This window comes from Acipenser ruthenus, chromosome 10, assembly GCF_902713425.1.
Source record: "Acipenser ruthenus chromosome 10, fAciRut3.2 maternal haplotype, whole genome shotgun sequence".
NCBI classification, from domain to species: Eukaryota; Metazoa; Chordata; class Actinopteri; order Acipenseriformes; family Acipenseridae; genus Acipenser; species Acipenser ruthenus.
This window is the reverse complement of record NC_081198.1, coordinates 49,751,150-49,763,382: the sequence shown is the minus strand read 5'-3', so window position 1 is coordinate 49,763,382 and position 12,233 is coordinate 49,751,150. Positions and strand designations below refer to the sequence as shown.

The window sequence follows — 12,233 nt, the reverse complement described above, 5'->3', positions numbered from 1 at the left end:
ATGTTTCCGTGGGAGTACTGTGTTCACTTCCTTGGCATGTTTTTATCTTGCATGTTTCTATCAAATTAGAATTGTATTCTAGCAAACCACAGATTTTTTTTTCTTGTTTATCTCTGTAGGAGGTCCCGTTCGATGCCATACGCTACATGACGGGCGAGTGTAACTACGGGGGCCGTGTGACTGACGACTGGGACCGGCGCAGTCTGCGCACCGTCCTCGCCAAATTCTACAACAACCAGATCACAGACAATCCCGACTACAAGTTTGACTCCAGCGGCCTCTACTACTCTCCTCCCGAGGGGGATGTATGTATTGATCGCTACATGCTTAAACCTTGTTACCTTATTAAGGACTTTCATTTATTTATTTGTTTATTTATTCTTTTTTTCCATCAAATTCACAGAGTTAATATTGTTTTAGTTTTTTTACAATTCGATTTCAATCCACTCCGTATCAGGACATGTCATTTCATCTTTCCAGAGTCTTGGTAGTCAGCTTGTCTTGAGGTGTATTTATGGTGCCTAGTCAGAGTGAGAATTCTAATTACAATTACTGCAAATCAGAGATGCATTTTTTTTAAATGAGACTAATCAAATACTTGCACTGACAGCTTCAATTCATTAAATGTATTTTAATACAAATGATTAAAACAAAAAAACTGTCAATGCCATATAATTCCATTATATATTGAATTTTGTTTTGTTCAGGTTTTATGCACGCTGCTTTGATTTATTTTTCTCTTTTTATTAATCTCACCATTTGTGTTGCAGTACAACAGTTACATCGAGTACACCAAGACCCTGCCCCTGAACCCAACCCCAGAGATCTTCGGAATGAACGCCAACGCTGACATCACCAAGGACCAGACAGAGACCAAGCTCCTCTTCGACAGCATCCTGCTGACCCAGGTACCCTGCAGATAGGGGGAGCTACTCTGCACTGGGGGGGCTTGTGAGGGTCGCCAATGTAAAGGTCCTCTGTCTTGTCCCTCTTAGCATACCGTAATTCATTTACTGCAGCACCATTTTAATACACTCAAGTGCATGCCAGGATTGAGTGTAGTCATCGTTTGCATATAAAATTAGTCACGGAACCGCATTATGTAACAAAGCACTCAAACTGAAGGACTTGTGAATGTGAAGTTTATTTTTACAAAACTTTCTGACGGTTCATTGGCTAGAAAGATGGTTACTTGTATCTACTCTCAAAGTGAGTTCCAGTGTCACAGAAGTACACCTAGTCTGCTGTACTGCTTGTGTACTAAACATGCTTTCACTTCTCAAAATACACTTTCTAGTAGTTCTGCTACAGACAACAACAATACAACAACAAATGAAACCCGTCAGTTTCAACAGAGTACTCTTTTAGAAATTCAAGATCGCTGCAAACCCATGAATCAAGCTAAATACGATACTATAACCAGTGCTGTTGCAAAGTGGATAGCTACCGACTGCAGATCTGTTAACGTTGTGGCTTTGTTTTATTTCAATAATCACCTTTATTTTAAACGATATTATTTATAATTATGGTGGATATAACAGTTACTCAGTGAATGTTTTGTTTTATTTAGGCAATTTCAAGTTATAAATAACAAATAATTTAACTATTATTATTATTGTTGTTGTTATTGTTATTGTCTGAGATTGACTGAGATTCATTTTTTTAATTGATCCTAACAGATTATATATTGGAGTGTAGTCTTCTATTAGCCTATTTCATTTTTTTTTACTGGCAAACCATGACTATAATCATACTTGCAGTACACGTTGACATTTTGTTTGAGTGTACTTTGGCCATTTCACTGGAGAGGCTCTTCCAAGTGGCAGAGTATCTGTGTGCAGGTTATACTGTGAACAATCTGTGCTTAATCAATACAGGATGTTTGGTCACCAATTGACTTTTTAAATAGAGCAATATTATTCATAGTTTAATAAAATGTTCAATAGAAGTACACAAACGTAGCAAAAAATATCACAAGTTCCTCAGAGTAAAATGGATATAATAAGAGAGCACATGGATGACAGTATTTTCCAGATGTTTTGCCAGGCAGAACGTTTGGTACAGGACCTTGCTGTTATTCTAAGCTAGGTCAAAACCCTTACATTTTCAGCTGCCTTGCCATTAGGCAACTGCTTGCTTGCAATTGTATTACAAGAGGATTTGGGGTGTTGTTACTATGTCATGTTAAACCATCACTTCATGTTTATTTTTGCTTCTTTCCCATTTGACAGAGTGACAACACTGTAAGTAAATGATCCAGTTAGCCTCAGCGGTGTTCTGCTTCCTCTTTCACCCACTGTTCCTCTTTCCATCTATCTGTCTTGCAGGGGGATTTAACAGTAAGTACAGCATAGTGCATCAATAGAACCAGGCACCCCCCTCATGCTATACAGTATCTCCCTACGAGCTGTTTAGGATGTGGTAGGTACAGTAGGAGGACCCAGTGAAGCAATAGTAAGTATGAGCCAGAGCAGGAGAGAGAGATGAGATTTAGAAATATCAGTAAGTAGTCTCCATTTAGAGAATTTCTAGATTAATTATTGTATGCATTCATAAAATGAATTAATCCCTTTGCCTGACTCGATCGCTGTTTCCACAAAGCAATAGATGAACAAAATGCTAAGTTAGGCAGTGAGTTCTTTCAAAAGCATGTCATGCATGGGGGACAGGAGTTCAAATGGTTGCAGGATTTCACTGTGCTTAGTTGTGTAGTTCTCAGTAGATCATATTTAAAGAAGAGAGCACACAAATGTCTAGATTCACAATACTTGCATTTAATTAATTAGTTCTCACACAAGAGTTATAATTACTGGCAACAGTAATTAGTTATTTACTGCAGTTCTATTGGCAAGGAAACACAATTGCATGTTTAAAACAGTCTTGCAGAGGCAGATAAGTGGGTTTTAAATAGCATTTGTAATCAACCAGCAAAACTTTTCTTTAAAGTTTGTATTTTGGCAATTTGCTGCATCAGCTAAACTAAGCCTTTTGGAAGTGTTATATATATATATATATATATATATATATATATATATATATATATATATATAATTTGAATTACAAATTATTCAGTGTAATTCATAGAAAGAAACAGTGGTACAGTGCTATGGCAATCTAAAGATATTGTAATAAGTGATTACACACATACAAAAAAATAAAACTTTTTTTGCATAGCATAACCATGGGAAACTGCAAGATTACAATGCAAATGTACTGTGGTAAACTTTTATAAGGGGGATATAGGGCCCCTGAGCAAAGGGAGAGTAAACAGTGAGGGAAATCCTGAGTGATGGAGATTAGATCTAGTTCAGTGGGTACAGCAATGGCAGGCTTCCCTCCTTACTGGTCTCACTCCAGGGCTGTTTCCTGTGTCCTCTCTGTCCTTCTTAGTCAATGGTTTAGAGTCACAGTTGTTGGTTAGTGGTGTTGGTAGACAGGGATATATCTGACTTCACTGCACAGCATTTCAGTTTAAACAGACTGCTGTAGTGTAAACTTGCATTAGTATTTCAGCTGTCGTGCACGGTGGGCAACACGATAAAAAGGTAATTTAGCAAATTTCTTCCTGAAAGCATCTTATTAAATAACATTAACACGCTGTTTAAACTGATACATCAATGCTGTGCAGTGCAGTATATACTGGAATAAAGAAACATTGGAATAGAGTAGAAATGGGCTTTTTCAGATACCTGTAGTTTGTAGCAACATTAACTTGTTTTACTAACATTATTCTTGTATTATTATTAAGTGGTGTTCTTCATGTTGCTCGCCTGAGGGGAGGCTGTCATACAACCCTGGTTTGCAACAAATTAGTTTGATAATCTCTTGGTTCATTATAAAGTGTGGGCTGGATTTTCTGTTGAATGGTGTAGGATCTAAAAAGTGTTGCATGCAGTCCCATTCATATATGACTATATGAAGGCGGTGTAAATAACAGGGATAAGCAACACGTGTTTGAACCATTTTCCTACATTCCAAGTTACAGGAATATAACAGTAGTTGATATATGTGAAGCTGATGCAGGTTTTTCCCTGCCCCTCAGTCACGCTCCTCTGGGGGAGACGCCAAGTCCTCAGACGACATGGTGTTTGAAGTGGCGGCTGACATCCTGAGCAAGCTGCCAGCTAACTTTGACGTGGAGGCTTCCATGCGCAAATACCCGACCACCTACACCCAGAGCATGAACACTGTGCTTGTGCAGGAGATGGGCCGCTTCAACAAGCTGCTGCAAACCATCCGGGACTCCTGCATCAACATCCAGAAAGCCATCAAGGTCAGTCAATACACTCAGATGCGTCATGTACCTCAAAGTACTGTAAGGAGGCTGTGTGGTCCAGTGGTTAAAGAAAAGGGCTTATAACCAGGAGGTCCCCGGTTAAAATCCCACCTCAGCCACTGACTCATTGTGGGACCCTGAGCAAGTCACTTAACCTCCTTGTGCTCCGTCTTTCGGGTGAGACGTAATTGTAAGTGACTCTGCAGCTGATGCATAGTTCACACACCCTAGTCTCTGTAAGTCGCCTTGGATAAAGGCGTCTGCTAAATAAACAAATAATAATAATAATAATGTCCCCCACCGCCCTCCCCTCCCCCCATAGAACAGTCCCAAACCGGTGCCATTGAAGCACAGAGCTTTAGTCCTACAGACCCACTAGAGGAAAAGAGTTGTTCTTTTTCTTATTAAGAAACCCCAGTGCCCAGCTGTCATAGAATGCCCTCTGTTTTCTCAATAAAAAAATAAAAAAGGTTTTAATTTTGTATGGATAAGTCCACAGGTGATTATCTCTGACAGCTCCCCTCAGGCATTTAGGAACTCACAGCCATTTATAAACAAAAGATTCTTCTTTCCTTATCTTTCTACCCACTGAGGAATAGTTAAGGTTTATATTATTTTTTTATTTTAGATTGCAGGAGGATTTGGAAAAAATCATAGTGAAAATGTTTATCGGCTATTGTCTGTCATTCCTCTTTAGCAAAAATCACAACCTCTGCCCAGTTTAATCAAGTCATGCTGGGCAGATAAAATCTCAATTATTTTTATGTCACCTGTCTTTTGGGATTTTTTTCTATATTGAGAAAGCAGCTGCCAGAAAGAAGAAAAAAAAACACTATACTGTTCCACTATTGCTAGAAGTGGTAAAACTTTTCTTTTTATGCAGTATTCAAAGCTTGAAATACAGTAAAACAAACACCATGTTAGTCAATACAAACCTTACATTACACTACACCTTTGGTTTGCACCTGTTGGTCTCAGCCTACCTCAAATAATCCTATGGTCCCCAAAAGGTCATACAATTAGACTTCAGCCTTCCATCACATCTGCACAGCACACTAAAGCACTGTTTCTTATATTGTAGTTTTACGCTGGAAAGCGTTTCGAAGTTCTAGATGAAATCCCCCCAGTATTTGTAGACCTGTGTAACTCTGTGGCTCCTGCAGGGTCTGGTGGTGATGTCTGCAGAGCTGGAGGAGGTAGTGAACAGCATCTTGAAGGGGCGCATCCCGGGAATGTGGATGAAGAAGTCCTACCCCAGCCTCAAACCTCTGGGCAGCTATATTAACGACTTCCTGGCCAGGCTCAAGTTTCTGCAGGTGAGTCACCTGAGAGCAGTACACCTGGTTGGAATTCATGTACAATATAGTCAATCCCCTGCTTAGAACATACATATCTTTGCTTTTGTGATTTGTAATAAGTTAGTAAGTCGTGAACATACTATTTTAATTGTCATGCTGCAGACATGTCAGGAGAGTACAATGGAAGGCTGTGAAATTCAGCAAGACATTATAAAAATGAAAGAAAAAAAGGGTTGATCAATTATCTTTGCCAAAACACTTTATTAAAAAAACATGTTCTAAAGGGAAGAAGTCGGTATCCAGCATCACTGCATGTTATTCATTGTCTGGATCTAGAGTTTAAGATACATTTCTAAGAATTAGATATGGCAGTGTAGGTCTGACCTTGTTTTTACATTTTTTGTTGTTGTTTTTTTTAATTAAAATGTTGTATAATTAAAACACCAGTGTTTCACAGGTGTACAGTGTTAGGCTGGTTTTAAAATGGTTGTCTACAGAGAGCAGTTGACTGTGGTTCACTCAAGCACTCTTTTTTTGTCCATTGTGTTCTTTAATTACTTCCTTTTTTCCCTGAAGACCTAGGAAGGATATGGTTGTGAATACTTTACAGGTAGAATGTAAGCAAATTGGGGATGTAGAGGGCAATTTTTAAAATAAATTGAATGTCATTATTGGTGATAATAGGATCAGCTAAAATATGTATAAAAATATATACAGTGGTTTGCAGTATTCACCCCTTACCAATAATGTCACATTTTGTTGAATTACAAATAATGTATGCACAGTTTTTCAAACAAACTTTTTATTCAAAGCTGTAGTGGTTAAACTGAACACTGTTATATGAGGAGGAGGTTAAATGTCAGCAAAACTTGTAAAGAAAATGTACAAAATGAAATTTACTGGTTGCATAAGTATTCAGCCCCTTAAGTCAGTACTTGGTAGAAGCAACTTTTGCAGCAATTACTGTTATGAGTCTTTTTGGATAGGTCTCTGCTAGCTTTGCACAGTAGGATGGTGACATTTTTGCTCATTCTTCACGGGAAAATTGCTCCAGTTCTGATAAGTTTGTTGGGGATCGTCGATGGACTGCAATCTTCAAGTCTTGCCATAAATTTTGGATTGGATTCAAGTCAGGACTTTGACTGGGCCACTCAAGAACATTAATCCTCTTCTTGTTCAACCACTCCAGTGTGGCTTTGGCTTTGTGTTTCGGGTCAAAGTGGAGTAGTTTGTGTAGATTCTGCATGTTAAGTCTAATTTGAAAGCGTTGTGGAGTACATTCAGGTGTCAACAAAATGTGAAAACTTTGCAGGGGGGTGAATACTTCCGCAAACCACTGTATTTACACTAGCTTTCAGGACCACAAACTCTCATCTTTGGATGAGAAGTTGAAATTGAAGGCAAAAAAAAAAGACACTAGAAAAACAACCCGTAACAGAGGTAAAATACCAGTATCTTGAAAGATAACATTATGTTTCTATAGTATCAGGGTATAATAAAAACTTGTAAAAGTTTACTGTTTTGGGCAAATATTTACAGAATGCAGTGACTAAAGGATGTGCAGAATCTAAGAGGTGACAAATTTGTGTAAAAAGAAGCAGTTAAAATGCAGTTGCAGTCAACACTCTCCTACTGATTTTCATGGCAATTGGCTCTACAGTACAGGTTGGCTGAGAACTACATTTCACACGTCCATCTGGATTGAGGCCAGTCTGCATGAGGGAAAGTCAATCAGCTGCCACGGCTATCTAGTTACTGATTACAACAACACTGATCATAACGAGTAGGATCCATTCAATATAGACCCTTTTGAACATCCAAATCTGCACAGCAGTTATTTTCAAAAGATCTGCATTATTGTTTGTATCCTCCGTCTTCCTTTTCACACAATCCAGAAGACATATTTAACAACCATCACACCTTGGAAATGATCCCACTCTCATTTACTAAACTTTTATATAATAGATTTGCAGGGCAGGGCTGCCTCCCTCCTGCACCTGCTTCCAGCCCACACAGGCAAGGAGTGCCTGTCTGCTGTGCCGCTCTGAAGCTTGCAGAACACGTGGGCAGAGGGCCCCTGGCAAAGCAGCATGTGGGTTGGATCTGCAATAGACAGACGTAGCTGTGGTGCCAGACATACATCCAGTGTAAAGAGCATTTGAAAGCATAACTCTATTGCATTGGGGTGATAAACATATTTGAACTGCAAGCGATGTGCAATATTTGTTTGCCATTTCACACATGATGCAATGCAACAGATGATCATCAACCTATTTGTTTTTTCTAGAAAACAAAAAATCCTGATCCGAATTATATACATTTTGAACAGTGTGAACATTAGCCTTCAAAGACCCCAAACTACAGTGTATTCCACATTTTGCACACAATATAGTTTGCGTATTAAAACAGACACAAGAATAAAGCTGAAACAGATTCGTTTTTTGCCGTAGTAATCAAAGCAATAGGGACAACAGTTTTGAATATTTGATATGGTTTATTAGATTAACTATGATATACAATCACTAGCTTTCAATACTTCAAAAGTCTCTTATACCTGAAGATGACTTGAAAGGTAGTGATTGTACATCACAGTACTGTCTGTATCTTAATGGCGTGCGTGGCTGTGTGCCCCTGCAGGACTGGTATGATCACGGCACCCCCCCTGTGTTCTGGCTCTCTGGGTTCTTCTTCACACAAGCCTTCTTGACGGGCAGCCAGCAGAACTTCGCTCGCAAGTACACCATCCCCATCGACCTGCTGGGCTTCGACTATGAGGTGCTGGAGGACAAGGAGTACCACCAGGCCCCCGAGGATGGTGAGCACAGCACAGCACATTGTATTGGAATCCTTGTAACTTTACATTTTTAATGGAATCATTGATTTATTTTCATATTTAATAGCCTAACTGTATGACCTTATGGGGGCTGTAGGATTATTTTAATACTTTTAGTATAACACATTGCCTCTTTTCATAACAGATTATTATGTAGTTTGTCAGCAAAAGCAGTGTGTTAAAAGGAAGCAGAGGGACTCTTTTAAAAGACCTACTAATTACAATATTAAGAGAAATGAGGTGCCAGTGTATTAATGAGGAAGACAGCAGTTACTTAAATGTATAACAATCAGCAATTAGCATAGAGGGCAACCCGTCTCGTCAAACAACCCCAAGAGACACTGAATCTCCTATTCAGCATTGAGAAAGGCATAACACAGGGATCACACGTGGAGATAAAATAATATGGAAATCTTGTCTGAATAAAAACTTTGTATTTCAATGCAAGTTGTTGCTGGTCAGCAATTGGGAGTGTGCCTCGTTTATACGCGTATACATTGTATGTTGGGTGCCTCTTATTGTATAAGAGATGTCATGCAGTTTGGGCGAGAGGACCGCAAAGCGAAGCTGCGTACTTTTCCAAGAATAATCCTGGCATAGTAAATGTGAGGGGAATTATCCAGGGGTTTACTGTCGCACCAGATTGTTAATTAAACTTTTCATAAGCAAGTGTAATTAACTTACGTTAGCTGGGGGTTATACAGAGGCACTTTAATAGAGTTTTATTTTTATTTTTTTCTCTGTAGGAGTTTATGTCCGAGGCCTGTTTCTTGACGGGGCTCGCTGGGACAGGAAAAAGAAAGTTCTGGCGGAGTCTCATCCCAAAGTCCTGTACGACACCGTACCTGTGGTCAGTATTTACCTTTCCCTTACCAAGTCCTCCATGACACCGTACCCGTGGTCAGTATTTACCTTTCCCTTACCAAGTCCTCCATGACACCGTACCTGTGGTCAGTATTTACCTTTCCCTTACCAAGTCCTCCATGACACCGTACCCGTGGTCAGTATTTACCTTTCCCTTACCAAGTCCTCCATGACACCATACCCGTGTTCAGTATTTACCTTTCCCTTACCAATCGCCTTCTTGCCCTGACTATTCCATCCTGTTTGAATTTATTGACAAGTTGATTGACCCTGACAAACATCAAACCATTAGCTATGTAGACCTAGTTATTATCCCTAGAATCTTTCTCAAGTATTTATGTCAATTAAAGAGGATGCAAGAAGGACATCTGGTTGGCAAACCAAATTAAAACAACCATCTTTACCTGTAATGTTATAGTGAATATGAGCCACCCAAGCAATTATTTAGGTCTCATAAATAAAATAAACTATTATGATGCATTCTGCTGCAAGGTGTGTTTTTTTTTTTTTTTTTTTTTTATAAACAAATGTTGAAAGCCGTGACATTTCATGTTGTATCCGGGGCTAATGTTTATTCAGAAGCTTTGCTCTGATGATTCTGACAGGAGCAGAAAATAATTAAAATAATGTTTTTGGTAGAAAAAAGTAGCAACAAAGTGAAGGATTCTTTAAAGAGAGACGCTTACTCTAAGGAATCTGTTATCATTGTATTGCTTGGGTGGTACAGATAATCTGTCCTTATAATCTTTATATCAAGGTATTGCTCATTGTCCTTCAGGAAACTCGTGAAAAACATGAAAAGCCAGCATCAAATTATCTTCCTTTGATCATATCCTTCTTAGGTTTACACTGGTGTGATTCATTTCTTTCTCCCAAGACTGACCTATGAGATCATGTGTTGGTTATTTTTAAACCAAATGGAAACAGTAATATTTAGCAGCCTACTTTGCCTGATCAAAATAGAACATCCACACTTTCAAAAACATAGAAATGTATAAGAAAGTCAAGGAGACAAGCGTTTCGGCTAGTGGCTTCATCAGTGTAATAATAACTACTAGGACATTGCTCCATTTCACTAAGGTATCTTGTGTCACTTGAGATGCAACTGAGCGGTATGTCTGTTACATTTCCACGTATTGCTTGTTACAGTCTAATAACATGATAGGATAATGTTGATAAAGGGTTGATAAGGTGAACAAATGGCTTTTGTATGTATGGAATCGGAAAGTGTGTTCATACGTTATTATTTGCATTTCAATTACTGGAACTTTTTATAAAGCTTTAGGAGCAGGTATCCATTAAACAAGGATTGAGGTTAGGTGTAGGTTTGTTTGACCATCAGAATTCAGCAGGAAATAAACAAACATTCAACTTTTTATGCAATTACCTGTTACCAAATGTTGCTTGAACGTTATGTATTAAAACACTGTTATAAATATTTTGCAGATGTGGCTGAAGCCTTGTAAAAGACAGGACATTCCCAAGCGCCCAAGCTACTTATCCCCTGTTTACAAGACCAGCGAGAGGAGAGGCACTCTGTCCACCACCGGGCACTCCACCAACTTCGTCATATCCATGACCATCCCCTCCGACATGCCAGAGGAGCACTGGATCGGCCGTGGAGTGGCTCTCATGTGCCAACTGAACTCTTAACAGTCTGATATGAAGCAAACAATGTGCACTTTTATAACTTTACATGGAATTTGAACTTGGTGCCTAAAATGATAGTTGTTTGTGCATTTGTCACTTTTGAGAATATTAAAAAAAAAAAACTATTAAAGTCTACACTGTTTTATATATCTTTAAAGCCTGTCTATTAGGGTTAATTGATGTTCCATCTCAGTGGAGTTGATTTTTATTTATTTTAAATGTTACCTATCAAGAACATTTAATAAAACATTAATGTAGTGCTCTCCATAATGGCAAACAGAGGGCATCATGGGTAGGGGGTTATTTTAGGAATATGAGAAACATTTGGTTTCTTTTTCAGACATTTACATTCCAGGGCTAGCAAGAACACACACTGTGCAGTATGCAGCTTTTGTTTTTGCTCCATTAGTTTGCAATGGTTAAAATCATAACCCATTACTCCTAGCTGTATTACACTCCCGTCAGGGAACCAAGATGATTGTCTACTTTTATTACTGTTATTATTTTTTATATAGCACTTTAAAATAAGTGTATTGTCTTCATGACTAAATGTTATGGCTTGGTATACATTGGGAACATCTCTGTTGACATGAAAACAGAGAAAAATACATAATTCCTCTATCCACTTAACCCTGTAACCCTTTTTTTATACCACAACATGGGTTTACAATTCACCGAGCAGGAGCACTGTCTGAGCTGTGTCACATTGGATTGTGCTTGAGTGGTTTGCATGGATTTGGCCGGGGTTCCCTGTCACTGGGAGCTGCCCTCAAAGAGGCCAGGCCACACCTTGTCCAGGTTCCAAGGGTGAGTAATGAAATTCACCTGCCTCCAAGGGGAGATGCAGTAGCAGAGGATATGAAGGAATGGTGGGGCAAAAAGCACAAGTGCAAACGCAAAACAAAAAAGGGTGCTTAACTAGGGGTTTAGCTGATTAAAGACTGAACCACACCACGTTGTGTTTGCTATAACATGCAGTGTCAGCGAGTCATTTTTTTGATAAAAGGAATAGTGACCCTAATTTAAGGAGATACACATTCAAAGCTTAAATAACCACACAAGAATTGAGAGGTATGTAAAAATTGCACTAAAGTGGGCAGTTACGTAGCTGTAGGACGCTCCTGTAAAGATTGTTGATTTTTATGTAAAAATAATAATAATAAAAATAAACATTAACTACAATAATTCCAGGTCAATAATGCAGGACTATTTATTTTTTCTTTTGTTCAATAACGAATGCATACACTATGACAATTAGCAAGAATGGCAAAGGCAGTGAATACATTTATATAGCCAGGTCTGTAAAATCAAA

The 12,233-nt window shown here is 38.7% G+C and overlaps 1 protein-coding gene across 2 annotated transcripts in view; it reads left to right on the top strand.

Moving 5' to 3' along the window:
- The window catches only part of dnah7 (dynein, axonemal, heavy chain 7), a 55,999-nt gene extending 43,953 nt beyond the window's left edge, over positions 1-12,046 (top strand). The window contains exons 58-65 of one of the 2 annotated variants that reach the window (XM_034013875.3): positions 120-305; positions 771-908; positions 2,232-2,243; positions 4,043-4,273; positions 5,440-5,592; positions 8,212-8,389; positions 9,154-9,257; positions 10,718-12,046. In XM_034013875.3, the coding sequence (XP_033869766.3) occupies positions 120-305; positions 771-908; positions 2,232-2,243; positions 4,043-4,273; positions 5,440-5,592; positions 8,212-8,389; positions 9,154-9,257; positions 10,718-10,924 (1,209 nt within the window). In that variant the 3' untranslated portion in view covers positions 10,925-12,046. The remainder of the gene's footprint in view (positions 1-119; positions 306-770; positions 909-2,231; positions 2,244-4,042; positions 4,274-5,439; positions 5,593-8,211; positions 8,390-9,153; positions 9,258-10,717) is intronic. The other variant, XM_034013893.3, reaches the window with a different exon arrangement.
- The last annotated feature ends 187 nt before the right edge of the window (positions 12,047-12,233 follow it).